Source organism: Lagenorhynchus albirostris, chromosome 13, assembly GCF_949774975.1.
Source record: "Lagenorhynchus albirostris chromosome 13, mLagAlb1.1, whole genome shotgun sequence".
Lineage (NCBI taxonomy): Eukaryota > Metazoa > Chordata > Mammalia > Artiodactyla > Delphinidae > Lagenorhynchus > Lagenorhynchus albirostris.
The window spans coordinates 7073699-7090291 of NC_083107.1; the positions used below are offsets into that span (position 1 = coordinate 7073699).

Sequence of the window (16593 nt, forward strand, 5' to 3'; positions counted from 1 at the left end):
TGTTCAGGGAAGCTGGGCCCAGCATTCCATTTCTCCCAGACAAAGAGTTCCCTCCAGGCTGCTCAGATCCCCTGTCTAGTCCCCTTGCAACTGTAATTCCAAGTAAAAAGAACAACGAGCACACTTTTTAAAATACACAACTAAAAAAAAAAAAAAAGCAAAAAACAAAACTAAAAAGAAAACCTGGGATATTTCAAATAACTTTAGTGAGATGTGTCTTTACTACATCCAACAGAAATGGGGACGTGATAAATGAGAGCAAACAGTGGACAGACTTCCCTTGCCAAGTGGTCAGCGTTTTACAAGGTGTGTTTGCAAGGCTGCCCCTGTTCCGTTTTCCGAGGCCATGGCTCCTCAACGCATGGCCCTGAGCATAGCCCTCTGTGGGCCACCTGCAGCTGTGCGCTGGTTTCTGCCTTACAGCTGTTTTGTAAGACATCACGGCGCGCCATGCCATGAGCAGATAGTGTCATCAGAATTGGGAGCAAGATGGGTCGTTAACACGTTCAACGGGCTCAGAAACAGGCCTCTGGAATCCCTGTGTCCACCAGCGGTCGTCATTGGGGCTGTGCGGTTGCAATCCGTTCTGACCAGAGCCTTCCCTTTTTCCCGCTCAGCTCCTCCACACTCTAAGTTACCAGGGCCTTTACCTTCACAGGCTTGTCCAGTGCACCCTGTGAGGCAGGAATTGTAGAGAAGACTGACCCCTGCAAGAGGCAAAGGAGAGCTGCAGGGAGGTGGGGACATGACACCTTCTGGAGTTGTCAACACCCCTCACCTTCTGCAGAAGCTCTGAACCCATGTTGTCCAGTCCAGCAGCCACTGGCCACACATGGCTACTGAGCCCTTGAAATGTGTATGTTGTCACCTTGAAATGCTATGTTGGCTTAAATATATTGACTATATTGTAATCTTACCTGTTTTTACTTTTTTTTAATGTGACTATTAGAACATTTTAATGACCTGTTAGGCTTGCGTTATACCTCTGTGAGACAGTTTGAATGATGGCTGTTCATGCTTTAGTGCAAGCAATTGGGAGTGACCTTGAAAAGGGACACACTAAATATTTACTACCATCCAGTGGCATACCAGTTACTTGTTGATGCCAACAAATTACCCGCAAACTTAGTGGCATTTGTTATCTCATGGTTTCCGTAGGTCGGGAATATGAGCGTGGCTTAGCTGGGTCCCCCGGCTAAGGGTCTCTGGAGAGGCTGCAGCCGGGGCTGCAGTCACTTCAAAGCCTGACTAGGGAAAGATCCATTTCCAAGCTCACATCGCGTGATTGTTGGCCAGACTCAGTTCCTTCCAGTGGTTGGGCTGAGAGCCTCATTCCCTCCTTGGCCGTTGGCCAGAGGTCCCCTAAGCTCCCAGCCGTGGGGATTTCTCCATACGGCAGCTCCCAACGTGGCAGCTTTCATCATCCGAGCAAACCAGCCAGAGAGCCAAAGAGTATGCATGCCAGCAGGCGGACATCACCCAATCTCACGAGTGACACCCCATCACTTTGCCCTGTTCTGTTCCCTAGAAGGAAGTCACTAGGTTCAGCCACACTCAGGGTGGGGAGGACACAGTACCAGGAGGCTGGGGTCGTTGGGAGTGTCTTAGAGCTGCCTGCTGCAGCTAGATAACGAGGGTCCCGTTAACCTTACACCCGTCCACCAGTGCCATGTACTGACTGTAAGGGGTCCAAAGTGCTGTGTTCCCATTTGCTGGTTAATGCATTAAAGAAACTCGGAAATCATCTATAAGAAACTACAGACAGTGGTGACTTTGGGGGAAAGAGTGGGAAGCGAGCAGGTAGAGACAGGAGGGGAGGTAGACATTTCCCTGGATTTTTTCTTTGGCGGGGGGATGGCATTGGAACCCTGTGTGTGTATCACTTTTCCAAAAGAAAAGAACATCATGGGAGTGCAGGATATAACCTACCTCCATCCCCAGGCATGCCATGCTCGGGGGTCACCTTCCCCGACTCCATCTGACTTCTTTAGGAGTCTGAAGCCAGCACAGGTCCTTCCTCCTCCAGTGCTCTGCTCCAGGGCCCATCCCACCATATAACAATCACTGGATTACTTGTCTCTGTCCCCTGATAACCCGATGCTCTGAGGGCAGGCACAGAGCCTTTGGAACTTGTACTCAGTGAGTCAGGCTCAGTTGGTTGAATGAGCGAGCTCTTTTCCTTAGCAGATTTGGGGGTGAGAGGAGGGGGTCCCTGGTCCTCTCTGGGATCCTACCCTGTGGGCCAGGGCAAACTGGGAGAGATCTGGGGAGGAGTACACATCCTCAGGGCCCCAGGCCCCCCACCCATCCACCCAGACCACAGGCCCCAATATGCCCTCAGAGGTGGCTCAAGGGGCCATATCACAGGCTCTCGACTTTCAGTAGCTGACTAGGAATGTGATAAACCTCTGCGGGCAGGAGGTGTTGGCCTAGCCCAGCGCTTCTAAAACTGAGGCCTCTGCCCGGCAGCCTCTGCATCACCTGGGGACTTACTATGAATGCAAATTTGGGGGCCCCTTCCCACCCCTGGAGGTGGGCCCAGACACCAGTGTCTTAACAAGCCCTCAGGTGATGCTGCTTCTGCTCTAGTCTGAGAACCACTGGCCCAGCTTTGACTCCCAGGGTGCCTGTGGAGGGAGCTTCCTGCTTCCCTAGGGCTGGAGGTCAGAGCAGGTGGCCTGCTAAGGCCGCTTTTCTCTGTAAACATTCTCCCACAGCACCTCCGCGTCCTACGGCAGTCCACCTGCCCCAGAGGACTGATCTGATGAGGAACTTCTCGGTACACTTGGCCGCTAGCGTCCCGTTTTCAGTTACTTGGAAGAATATTTTGTGACTTCCTGCTTTTCTAAATGTGCCTTCGTGGTGGAGCTCGGGGACACATTGTTCCTTAGAAAGAATGAAGGATCCTGCAGACACAGAGCGTTTGAGAGGATGTATGGTTCTGGTGCCGTGTGGACCAGAGCCTAGAGGACTTGACGAAGGCTCCTTGGGGGCTCAGCAAATTGCTCTGTTGCTCTGCTCATCATTTAGCATACGTGTCATCTGATTTTATTTGCAGATGCTGTTAGGAGAAAAGAAAAAGATGAATCTAGTTTTTTTAACTACCCAAAAGCTGTTGGATGTGTGTTTGGGGAGACATTTCACTGTAATAAGGAAGTGTCCAGAAAATACCTAGAGACAATTGATTAGTTTGTAACAGAGGAAAGAACACTTCCCTGGTCTCAAGCCCAGTTGGGGAACTGGCATGATCTCCCAGTCCAGTCCTTGTGGCCACCTGGTGCAGGAGCTCCGGGCTCCAGTCTGATTATTGCCTTTGTTCCTGGTCCACGAGAAGCTGCTCTGGTATCATAGAGTCACAGGCTGTTGCCTGAGGGCGAGGCTCTGTCCTACACACCATATCACATGCGAAATGTTTCCAGAAGTAGTCAAACATTCTATGTAGCACTCTACCATCTAAAAGCACTGCCATGTCCATTTCCTATTGAATTTTTAGAACAACGATGGGAAATGTCTTACCTGACATACGAGGAAGTAAGTGCTCAAAGAAGTAACCGGACTTCACCCCAGGCTCCTGACTCCAGTGTGGATCCTGACTCAGATTCCAGCCTGTCAGTTTTACTTTTATGAGTCGTATCAGCTCAGATCCAGGGAACCCTCTAAACCTCCAACAATCTAACTGGACTTTCCACGCATTGGTAAAGGCAGAGAGTCAGAATTCAGAGCCACGAGGGGCTGTAGAGGTCATTTTATCCCAGCTTCGTTTTAGAGATGTGGAAGTAATATCCAGAGTGAGTGCACACGTTGCCCAAGTTTACAGAGCTGGTTACGGACAGAACTCAGACTCAATGCTGGCCAGCCTCATTCCACCACTCCACACTCTAGTACCACAGACTGTGTCCTTTTATTAGTGTTGACTTTTACTTTCCTTTGATTTCCATTTATTCTATATTAATATACTAGATATGGGACTATTTGGAAAGGCGGTTGCTTGACTGAGATTTTGAAGACACACGTTCATCCCGCATCTCACCAGGGTTTGACAGGTCTCCTGAATGAGGTTGGCTTTTGCGAGGGTCTGAAGTAGCAAGAAATGAGATGCTGTCCCCCAGGGAAAACAGGCCTGTGTCAAGGTCGCAGGTGGACTCATCGTATAAGCGGAAGAAAAGGACCATTGGAACCTATTGTTCTTAAACAGAAGAGGTACAGGACACCTTCGCCCCAGGGTGCACATGGCAGAATCAGAAGATCATTTGTGATTTCATTGACAGCTAGAACCAATCCTAGGAAGAGGGGGTCCAGGAAGAAGATGTGTGTGAACAGAAACCATCTCCCTATGCTCCACATTGCCTCAAAAGATGTAGGTAGGAAACCCAGGTAGGAAAGCATCAGAGCTGGAAGCTCTCAGGTCATCTAGACCACCCTTTGTCTCGTTCCTGACTTCTACGTTGGCTTCCAGACTAAGGTCCTTCCTTTGTGCCTTGGATGCACTACATCACCAGCCCCAGGCTGAGCCTGTCCAGGCCATCCTGGTTCCCAGTTAACTGGGGAATGGCGCAAGCTAAATTCTTCTGAACGAATGTGGAGAGGAAGGTGGTCAAGTGTTTTTGAAAATAAGCCCAGGCAGATGGTAGTGCTGACCCTGAGAGAGCAGTGGACTTCAAAAACAATGAAATGAGTTTTATAACTTCTCCTCCTGTGTTCCAAGCAGTGGAGAGGATGGCTTCGATTCCTTCAGAGAGGTGGACCTGCATAACAGGTTTATCATGCACGGCTAATTGTTAGAATAGATATTTGCGTTTATGAATATGGGTTTTTTTTTTAGTAGTACTATCATTTAATCATTGAGGTTTCAATGAGATGCACTATAGAAAATGTCTTTTTTTTTAACATCTTTATTGGAGTATAATTGCTTTACATTGTTGTGTTAGTTTCTGCTGTATAACAAAGTGAATCAGCTATACGTATACTTATATCCCCATATCCCCTCCCTCTTGAGTCTCCCTCCCACCCTCCCTATCCCACCCCTCTAGGTGGTCACAAAGCACCGAGCTGATTTCCCTGTGCTATGCAGCTGCTTCCCACGAGCTATCTGTTTTACATTTGGTAGTGTATACACGTCGATACCACTCTCACTTTGTCCCAGCTTACCCTTCCCCCTCCCCGTGTCCTTAAGTCCATTCTCTATGTCTGCATCTTTATTCCTGTCCTGCGCCTAGGTTCTTCAGAACCTTTTTTTTTTTTTTTTTTTAGATTCCATATATATGTGTTAGCATACGGTATTTGTTTTTCTCTTCCTGACTTACTTCACTCTGTATGACAGACTCTAGGTCCATCCATTTCCATACAAATAACTCAATTTCATTTCTTTTTATGGCTGAGTAGTATTCCATTGTATGTATGTGCCACATCTTCTTTATCCATTTTGCATATATGAATATGTTTAATGGGGATTCATAAACATTTGCCTTTGGCTTTAAATCTCAAATAGGTGGAGATCATAGAAGCACCGGCTATAGAAACAAATCTGCAAACCAAACAGCCCATATAAAAGTCAGATTTTCAAGAAGCCATTAAGACATAGCAAAATGAAATGAACTTTAAAGGACTAAAGGATTCAGATCTGATAAGGACCCCAAATGACAAGTAATTCCAGGGAAACCCTATTAATTAAAAACTGCTGCTCTGTGAAATGACTGTCGTTACATTTGAAGGTAGTTAATGTGCCCGTTTGCAATACCTGTGTAAGATACAGATGAACCCTAGAAGCAGTTGGCCATCTGTTATGGGTAGGCTACTATTTCTGCTTCCTGAGAAATTGTGGACCTCAAAAATATAAGCACCAGGGACTTCCCTGGTGGTACAGTGGTTACGAATCTGCCTGCCAGTGCAGGGGACATGGCTTCGAGCCCCGGTCCAGGAAGATCCCATATGCTGCAGTGTAACTAAGCCCGTGTGCCACAACTACTGAGCCTGCGCTCTAGAGCCCACATGCCACAGCTACTGAGACCGCGTGCCACAACTACTGAAACCCGCGTGCCGAGAGCCCGTGCTCTGCAACAAGAGAAACCGCTGCAGTGAGAAGCCCACGCACCACGGTGAAGAGTTACCCCTGCTCGGCACAACTAGAGAAAGCCTGTGTGCAGCAACGAAGATGCAAGACAGCCAAAACTAAATAAATAAATTTATTTTTAAAATATATATGTATATAAAAGCACTAGCTACAACGTAAAGTTGTCTACTGCTCAATTAAAAAATAGTACACACAGGGAAGCTACCATCATCAGATAGTAAAGTTGCAAGGGTTGTATTGAATCCCTCCCTTTTCTGAGGGCCTTACCTTCAGATGAGGCGACTGGGTTCTGTGAGAGTTCGTTATGCCAGACCTTCAGAATTTTAAGACACTTAAAAATGGCTAAAATGGCAATGCTGATTTGAATGTAATGTGTGAGAAGAACCAGCCCTGGGAGACAGTATGCTTTCCAAAGATAGGTGCCCACCACTGAAAGAACGCAGTAGAAAATTGAATGTGTAGGTGATTGGGTGTTTGAATGCCAATTCTACTGTTGGTGGTGAGGCAGTGTTTTCTTCATCCTTCACTTCCAGAAGCAGAGAGGTTCACCTGAGATGGTCCTTGGCAAACCACAGATGGAAATGTTTGTACTGGGTTCCCCGATCTGAGCTCAGAGGCAAACCTCCACACACCCTTTCCTCTACACAGTTCCCATGGGACCCTCTGTCCCTGCGTGAAAGCATAAGAGCCTTCAGCCCGTGGCTCAAACCTTTTGACCCTTTGTACCAGGTGTTCAGGGGGCATGTTGTAATTTTCCGGGGACAATAATTTTAAGAAACTGTTGTCTACACAGTTCACCAGTGAAAAATGGCTAGACTCTGAATCACCTAATTGCATGTTTAAAAAAAAAAATCCTGCCTCGGTCCCGTCAGGGTCCCACTGTGAAGTCAGCTGTCTGGTCAGACTCCACTGTGAAGTTACCACCAGGCACTGACCGGAAGTGCTCTGGACACAGCATGACAGCTGTTCAGGTGCTCAGGGCACGAAGTCCAGGTTTCTCTGTACCTCTGGCTGCACCTCTGCTCTCTGGCCTTCATTCGCAGAGTTTGACTTTATTATCTATTTTATTTCAGCTGTTGTCATCAGGCTGTGGGTACTCCAGGCTGTGTGGCCGACCACAGGCTCCCAGGATATGTCCCCTGTGCACTCAGGCTGGTGGCCGTGTTTTCTGTCCTCTGCAGGCATCAGATCAATCAACCATGGCAGCAGTTATATCCTAAAATAGATCCCCCTCCGCAACCTCTAGAAAACGTCATCTTTTCTTCTCAAGATGGCCTGAAAACAGAGCAAATGGCTTAGTTTTAAGGCATTGTTACAGAAGCATCTTCTGTCCCAAACTGTTTACGCATGCAAGTTTCTTAAACGCTCCAAGGCATGGCCCTCAGAGGTAAAAGAGGAATACTAATGAAGAATGAACATGTGTTGAATGTTGGTTCCGCACAAGGTTCTGTGCTAATAAGCAAGCTGAGTGGCAGAGCCAGGATTCCTCCTAGGCAGTCTGACTCCAGAGTCTGTGCTCAGACCCCCGAGGTCTGCTGCCCTGGCAGCACCCACCTCGAGGTAGGGTTGAATGAGGTCAGGTTGGACAGGAGCTGGGACACCTAGGAGGGTGCTGCAGGGACACGAAGGGGGGGTGGGCACCAAGGGACATGGAAGGAGCGTGGCTGTGGGTGGGTGGGCGTCACCATCGGGAGGAAGGCCTGGTGGTGCTCAGATGAGGGGGTTGTAGGGATGCAGAGGTGCGTCAGGCCCTGCGAGTCAGTGTGATACTGAAGCATGGGCCCTGCACTTACGTGCTGATGACCCTCCCAGTCTCCATCCTCAACGCTTCAGAGCATCAAAAACAGAGTCAGGTATCCTCCGTCTCTGCCCTGTGTCCTAACCAACACTTACTTTGCATTTTCTTTCACTCTTGGTTTAAAACTTTTGTTATTATTATTCTTGTTTAATTTACTTACGCCAGTGTAATTCCTTTTGAAAACAGACAGATGATAAACATGTTGTCAAGCAGGTGGGATCAGATTTGGGGGCAGACTGCTCCGATGGTGCCATTTGTGTGTTTCGAAGGAGGCAGACACAGCCTTTACCAAACAAGGACAGCTCTCAGGCTCCTAAGTGGCCCCAGCTCTTCCGTATTCTTCTCTAACTTCACATCTTCCTCAGCTCCTCCTCAGGCTCTCTGAGAAGCCACTCTGGTTTTCCCAGCGTTAAAAGGGACCAGCACTGTGCTTTGGAAGTTGAGTCCCAGGGACTCCACTGTGACCAGAATGATGCAGAAGGGCCGGGCGTGTTCTTGGGTGGCCTTGAGACTGAGTCATCTCAGCGCACGCCTGTTGGGGTCTGGGGCGCCAGGCAGTGGTGACCGTCTGTTCCAGGAATGCGGTCCCTCGTGCTGGTAGCAGCAGGCTCACAGGATTACCGTGCAATGTGAATGAGCTGTCAGACTCGGTGTTCCCATTTTTCCAAGACATTCTGAAGTTTATTGGAGTCTAACTTCTCTCCAGGCCTCTGTTGAATACAGAATGTTTTTACATTTGATCCTTTGTTTTTGGATCTCAGACCAGAAACACAATTAATCTTTTTTTTTTTTAACATAAGAGAGGTAAATTCAGTGATAATTTCTATTCCCAAAGTGAGGTGGATCTCTGACTGCTTTTCTTCTGGAAAGGATGACAAGGGAGCTGAGTCTCACTATAGAAATGACAAAACCATGGCCCAGAGGTGTGACTCTCCCAGGATCAGGGGTGTGAAAGGCAGCCTGAGATTCAACCAGACACATGTTCATGTGTTGACACATTGAGCGTGCACCTAGAATAAACAAAACAAGTTCTACTCCCTACCTTAAAAGGAACCCCACACACGGCTTTTACGCTGCCAGCTTCACGTGGTAACCGAGTCACAGGACGGGTGTGCGGCCAAGCTAAGATCCCTTGCTTCGGGGCATTTAGGGGCATCTTGCTGTGGTTGGCCATGGCCTTCAAATCTGTCCACGCCGTCGCCCATACGCAGATGAAACTCCTCAGTCACCCTTGACGTGACTTCCATCTAACGGGGGACATTAACAACGATTGTGTGTTCTTCCCTTCCCCTTCCCATCCCCCGACGGAACCACCCACACTTTGAACACCCAGTGTTTACAGGGCAGTCCTTGAGATTAAACCGAATCGCAGTTGGCAGCTGACCCCAAAAGAGGGAGTGAGGAGTGGAGGGTAAGAAACTGTCCTGACTTCTCTGGTCCTTTTCATCAGAAACGTATTTGTGCCTTTGGGTAGAAAAGTCATCTTGGGGGGACTTCCCTGGTGGCACAGGGGTTAAGAATCCGCCTGCCAATGCAGAGGACACGGGTTCGAGCCCTGGTCCGGGGAGATCCCACAGGCCGCGGAGCAGCTAAGCCCACGAGCCACAACTACTGAGCCCACGTGCCACAGCTACTGAAGCCCATGCACTTAGAGCCTGTGCTCCGCAACAAGAGAAGCCACCACAATGAGAAGCCCGTGCACTGCAACGAAGAGTAGCCCCTGCTCGCCACAACTAGAGAAAGCCCATGCACAGCAACGAAGACCCAACGCAGCCAAAACAAAAAAAATCGTCTTGGGGTAGCTGCCCAGCCCAGCCAACCAACTGGTACTGTACTCTGTGCCGTCACCGTGCTGGTCAGTAGTGTCCCAGGACAAAGGAAACACTGTCCTCTCCTAGATTCTCCCCCAAAAGCACTCTAATATAATAAATCACCAGCATCTCTTCTCTTCGAAGCCCAGGTTCAAGTTTGTGAGGTCAAGGGAAATGAGTGACGTGCCACACAGACGTAAAGGGCGGTTGAGGTGCAGCTGTGCAGTCCTTGCCAGTGTTTGGCTTGTTTGCTTCTGGTTTGAATAATAAAAGAAGGATACCACTTGCTACTAGTAGAATAGCTGTAGCCAGGGGGGATTTGGTGTCCTAATGGTTATGGCTTAAATTCTTAATACCAAGAATTGCTTTAAAATTTCATAACTGTGCTCTTCAGAGCAAATACAGGAGTTGTTTTACTTTAGGAAATAGGGCGCACATTTATTTTGCAGACTTGGACGCTAAAGGAGGACTGGACCTTGGAGATGTCCAGCACAGCCCTTCATTTTACAAGGATGGAAATGGGGCTGGGGGCGGGGCCGTTTATTGATTTGCCCCAAACACACAGCCGTGAGAGGCAGAAGTGGGCCCACACCCTGCCCTGGCAGGTCTTTACCCCAAGCTCACCCCAAAAGTCACTGAAATTACTTATAAAAATATTCAGAGGAATGTATCTACAATAGGCCTATAATTGGCTTTTATAGGAAACAACACATTTTAGGGGTCAGTCTTTGGACTTTGAAGGTGATTTCAGAGAGGAGAGCGAGGCCTTCGAGCACAGGGACTCAGTGGCCTCCAGACTGATCCCTGGAGCCCCAGGGTCCATCCAAAGACGGACTCTTCCCCTCACTCCGGACAGAAGAGCTCTGCATTCATCTGTGTGTAGAACACACTTCTGAGTGAGACTTCTTATGAAATGAGTTCATCTGAAAACGATTATTCTACAAAGAAATAAATCAGCAATGCTGATAAGAATACAGTTTCATCATCGTCAGAAATAATGTTTGAAATTTTTTCTTTTTTTAATTTAATTTTTTTAATATATCCTCTTCTTTTAATTTCATATTGGAGTATAGTTGATTTACAGTGTTGTGTTAGTTTCAGGTGTACAGCAAAGTGATTCAGTTATACATACCCATATATTCTTTCTCAAATTCTTTTTTTTTTTTTTAAACTTTTAACTCTTACGGACCCAAAAGTAAGCTTCCCCACTGCGGTTGTCATGACGCAGCTGAGGGACCCAGGGGGCTCTGGGGAGTTCCTCCCCAGAGTCTTTCCAGAAAGTTTCCTCCTATTTGGTTTTCCTCATCCGGTAGGATGTTCAGGCAGCTGTCTTTTCCAGATCTTTGATGGGGGAAGACCCAGCAGCTGCTCTGAGAACTTGAGTTTGTGGTTTTCTAGCTCTCGGCAGGGTTCTGCCCGCTCTCTCCTTCTGCTTCCCACGAATGGTGATGGAGATGTAGCTCAGCACCCGCCACATGGAAAACACTGGACAAATAATTGTGGCATTACAACTTCACAAGGAAAAGCACCTATTTGACTCTGTTCGTTTAAAACCTCATATTCTTTTTTTTTTTTTTTTTTGCGGTACGCGGGCCTCTCACTGTTGTGGCCTCGCCCGTTGCGGAGCACAGGCTCTGGACGCGCAGGCTCAGTGGCCATGGCTCACGGGCCCAGCCGCTCCGCGGCATGTGGGATCTTCCCGGACCAGGGCACGAACCCGTGTCCCCTGCATCGGCAGGCGGACTCTCAACCACTGCGCCACCAGGGAAGCCCAAAAACCTCATATTCCTGAAGCAGGTCATCACGTCCTTTGGCTGTTGTGAGGGTTTATTTTCATGATGTGGCGGTTTGTAATTTCCTAAGTGCATCAGAGGAAAAGGGCTCAATAGGAAACATTTTTTTTTAATTAGTAAATCTAATACACTCATTACTGAAACATTGCTCTAATACAGGTATTTTGGTGCTAAATTCTCTTGAATTTTCTAAGTATCTGTACCTCTTTGTTCCCTCTTTCAGAATGCTAGAAGATGACCTTAAGCTAAGTAGCGATGAAGAGGAGAATGAACAGGTAAGATTTTCCTTGATGTTGCCGTTCTCTGAATGTGATATGATGATGCCAATCTGGTAGACTGTCCTGGGTATTAACTGAGTCATACAAATGCTCAATTGTGATGCTCTAGGACGCTGGGTATCCTCTGCTGATTATGAGATTCTGTGCCATTGGGCCAGTCTGTTCAAATATCTTGGCTTTAATTTCCCATAAAACTGTAATTCTGTGATCTTCATGGCATCGAAGCCAACAGCAGCTGTTTATAAGGGAGCCGCCTGGGATCAGGCTTCAATGTGAGATAGAGCTTCTTTTTCGGAAAGGTTACTTACTGGCTTTCTGGAGATCAAATGTGTGAGCTTCACCTCATCAGCATGCAACAGGCATGCTTTAGCATTGAATATTGAGAAGTCTTATACAGATATCATTAACATTGAGCGGAAGCAAAGGTAGAGGTGAGCTAAAACGATGAATAAAAAATAATCGCGCTCAGAATAGCCTGTTTGTCTTAAGTGATAAATGTGCTTGAAATGTTCTCCCCTGGTGTTGATTTATCAGCTCGAGACATCAGTCAGGGGTTTATAAATACTCTTCTGATCAGTCAGTTAAGGTGATAAAATACCCAATTAACATTCATCACTCTCACTTCTGCATTTCAGGAAATGTTTGTATTTTAAAGCAAGTTTGAAAGCATGAAAAGACAGATTTTCCTCCACTTCTGTTTCCTTTTTCTCATCACCTGTTTTGTATCGTGTCAAGGTGGGATAAACGTGATAGGTATGAAGACAATTCAGAGAGGTTTTCTGTCATTTTTACACGTGATACAAGACACGTGTACTGTTCAGGTCATCTTGGAATGGTGAATTTTATACAGAGGTGTCATGGAATGCTGTGCAGGTGTTGCAGCTGTCTAGACATGCAAATGCACGTAATGTACTGAGAGAGTGTGCAGAGGTGAGATCAAAGGAAATTTCCGGGAAGAGCATCTGAGCCAGATATGACTGTGAGATCACAGAAAAGCTTGCTCGCCTTGTAAGAGAAGGTGAGGCATCAAAGAAGGGACTGGGTATGAGATAGAACCCAATGCAGTTTGAAACTAGATTGGCCAGCTGAGAAAAGCCCGAGTGAAGAAAGTTTGAGCAAGGAGGGCCACTCAGGCTTTTCTAGAGATTTATTGATCTGTTTCTAGGTGCATGCAGCAGGCCCGTCAGACAGCCTCAACCCAGCAATCTTGGCAGATCTGGGGAACGATTTCACCCCTCATGTTGGTTCCTCGTCTTTGTGTCTACAAGCAAATGATTTCATCTCTTGTGTTTTTTTCCCCAGTGGAGGTCCAGATAGGATTGGACCTATGTTTGCTGTGGATTAAGTCACAGCAAACATGTATAGTGTGTATACTTGATACTGGAAAAGGGATTTACAGACTGTTTCATTCAGCGAGACTTTCTTAATTTGGAAAGAATTTCCTGAATTATCTCCAGGAAATGTTTCCACTGAAAACACAATTTTAAAAAATTAGTTATCAAGGATGAACTAGAAACATTCTCTAAGGCAGTGAGAACCTTTAGTTTACTCATTTTGCTTCAGTCTGTAGCTGTGGAAAATATTGTACTGTGAATCTGCCAGTCACATCCTTCTTGCTTTCGGTCCGTACGTATGTACACCTTCCTGTCTTTTACAATGAAAGCAGCTGACAGAATGAATGACTTTCATACCCTAATCCTCCCTTGTAATTAAGACTCCGGACAGTGGTTTCGTATGTGGCAGTTTAGTAATTGCTCTAACACTGATTATATTAAGTTATCCTTTATATATCCTATATATACCCTGACCTAATCACAAAATCGTAAATCCCATGCTTTTGAAAAACACTGATGACATAGAATTTTTTTTCTCTTCAAGACCGAAATATGATTGCACCCCAAAAGAGTGGAGCCTGTGCATATACACGGCACACATACACGCTCTGCATTTCTCTGGCATTGAGAGATAATTAAGCATCTAACGTAAATTATTTTTTCAGATATAATCAGAGTCCGTCTCTTAACCCAAAATCTTTCAAAAATGTACTGTATGTTTCCCTGCCTCGATAAATATAGTGTACTAAAATCCTTGTCCTCTTCTAACATGACACCTGGTGGTCTTTGTGACTGTCGGTCACCAGCCTGTGTAGCCACTGTGATAAAGGAACATCCACGAGAGCATCGAGTTGCTACAGCTCTTTGCTCTTCCTAAAGTAGCCTCATACACTCATGCATTTACATATTCCCATCTTGATGTTCCTTTATCATTGCCTCGGTGCTCTCAAAATAAGAGACAGGCTAGTTTAGTGAGTGAGCACCAGCTCAGCAGCTCCCTGGGTTCAAGTCCCTGCTCTGCTACCCAGTGGCTCTGCAGCCTTAGACCCAGTCACTGAACTGCTCGGTGCTCTGGTGCCGCCATTTGTAAAATTGGAATCAACCTTAGATCCCTGCAGCCTGCCACTTCCTCACAACTTGTGCTCACCCACAATCTTCATGTCACCAGATCCAGTAGGCTTTTTTCTTCTTTTTTAGTCAACTTACAATGGAATACACCAGGCATAGAGGAAAGTTACACGTTACCTAAGAATGCAACTTGATGAATATTCATAAACCACACTCACCCGTGTAGCCAGCACCCAGATCAAGACACAGACATGACCAGCCTCTTGGGTCTCCCACATCCCCTTCGGGGCAGCAGCCTCCAAAAGAATAACCACTCTCCTGACTTCTAACACCGTAGGGTAATTGCGCTTGTCTCTGAAGCACAATTACATCAATAGGATCATGAGTGCACGCTGCTGTGTCTGGCTTCTGTCGCTCAGCATTTTCTTTGTGAGACTCATGCATGATATTGCATGAAGTGAAGTTTTTTCATTTCCATTGCTGGATCCCATTCCATTATGTGCATATACTGTAATTTGCTTACCTGTCCTACTGCTGACGTACACAAGGGCGTTTAGGGCTATTGGAATAGTGCTGTTACTAACATTCTTGTACAGGTCTTTGGGGGGTGTATGGGAACATTCCTATTGGTCTGTCCCCAAGAGTAGAAGTGCTATAGGATGTTCAATTTGAGTAGACTATCCCAAACCATTTTCCCAGAGTGGTTGTACCTTCTGACACTCCCACCAGCAGTATAAGAGAATTCCCATTGCTCTACATTTTCCTCACATGCTTGTCTTTTTATATTCATGAGGAATATTGTTCCGAAGGTTTCTTTTTTTGTATTGCCTTTGTCTGGTTTTGACATTAGGGCAGTGCTGGCTTATCATGTGAATTGCGAAGTGTTCCTTGCTCTTCTCTTTCTTGAAGAGATTGTATAACATTAATGTTAATTCTTCTTTAAATGTTCGTCAGAATTTTCCAGGGAAACCATGTGGGCCTGGAGACTTTTAGAAACTTACAAATTCTATTTCCTTAATTCTTAAAGGACTATTCGGATTATTTCACATTGGGTAGGTTATGGTGGTATATGCTCTTCAAGTAATTAATCCATCAGGTCATTTATGTTGTCATATTTATGTGTGTAGAGTTATGTTCCTTCATTGTCCTTTTGATGCCTGGATCTATAGTGATAGCCCCTGTTTCATTCTTGATACAGATCTTCTTTTTTTCTTTGTCAGTCTTACTAGAGCTTTATCAATTTTATTGCTCTTTTCAAAGAACTAGCTTTTTGTTTCATTGGTAGTCTCTGTCAGTTTTTCTTTTTTCAATTTCATTGCTATCTTATCTTTATTGTTCCCCTCCTCCTGCTTGCTTTGGGTTCATTTTGTTCTTTTTTTTCTAGTTTCTTGAGGGAGCTTAGATGATTGATTTGAGATTTGTCCTCTTTTATTTTTTTTTTTTTTACTTTTGAAAATTGATTTATTTTGATTTTTTTAACATCGCTATTGGAGTATAATTGCTTTACAATGGTGTGTTAGTTTCTGCTTTATAACAAAGTGAATCAGCTATACATATACATATATCCCCGTATCTCTTCCCTCTTGCGTCTCCCTCCCTCCCACCCTCCCTATCCCACCCCTCTAGGTGGTCACAAAGCAGTGAGCTGACCTCCCTGTGCTATGCGGCTGCTTCCCACTAGCTATCTATTTTACATTTGGTAGTGTATATATGTCCATGCCACTCTCTCACTTTGTCCCAGCTTCCCCTTCCCCCTCCCCGTGTCCTCAAGTCCATTCTCTACGTCTGCGTCTTTATTTCTATCCTGCCCCTAGGTTCTTCATGACCTTTTTTTTTTTTTTTAGATTCCCTATATATGTGTTAGCATACGGTATTTGTTTTTCTCTTTCTGACTTACTTCACTCTGTATGACAGACTCTAGGTCCACCCACCTCACTACAAATAACTCAATTCCGTTTCCTTTTACGGCTGAGTAATATTCCATTGTGTATATGTGCCACATCTTCCTTACCCATTCATCTGTCGACGGACACTTAGGTTGCTTCCATGTCCTGGCTATTGTAAACAGAGCTGCAGTGAGCACTGTGGTGCAGGACTCTCTGAGTTCTGGTCTGCTCAGGGTGTGCGCCCAGTCCTCTTTTATAATATAAACATGTAGTGCTGTGCCTTTCACTCTCATCACTGCTGTAGCCACATCTCACAAATTTTTGTATGTTGTATCTTCATTTGTCAGTCAGTTCAGTGAGACATCATCCTCTTTGATGCTTTTAGAAGCGTGTTGTTTTATTTCCAAGTGTTTCCAGGTTCCCTGTGATCTTACTTGTATTGATTTCTGGTTTGGTTCCATTGTGGTCTTAGTACATATCCTGTATGATTTCAGTTTTTATAAATGCATTGAGTATTTTTTATGGCCCAAGATATGATCTATGTTGGTATACGTT

The 16593-nt window shown here is 45.9% G+C and overlaps 1 protein-coding gene across 1 annotated transcript in view; it reads left to right on the forward strand.

Moving 5' to 3' along the window:
- Positions 1-16593, forward strand: part of AFF3 (ALF transcription elongation factor 3) — a 478605-nt gene that overhangs the window by 343247 nt on the left and 118765 nt on the right. The window contains exon 12 of the mRNA XM_060170002.1: positions 11696-11747. Coding sequence (XP_060025985.1) covers positions 11696-11747 — 52 coding nt within the window. The remainder of the gene's footprint in view (positions 1-11695; positions 11748-16593) is intronic.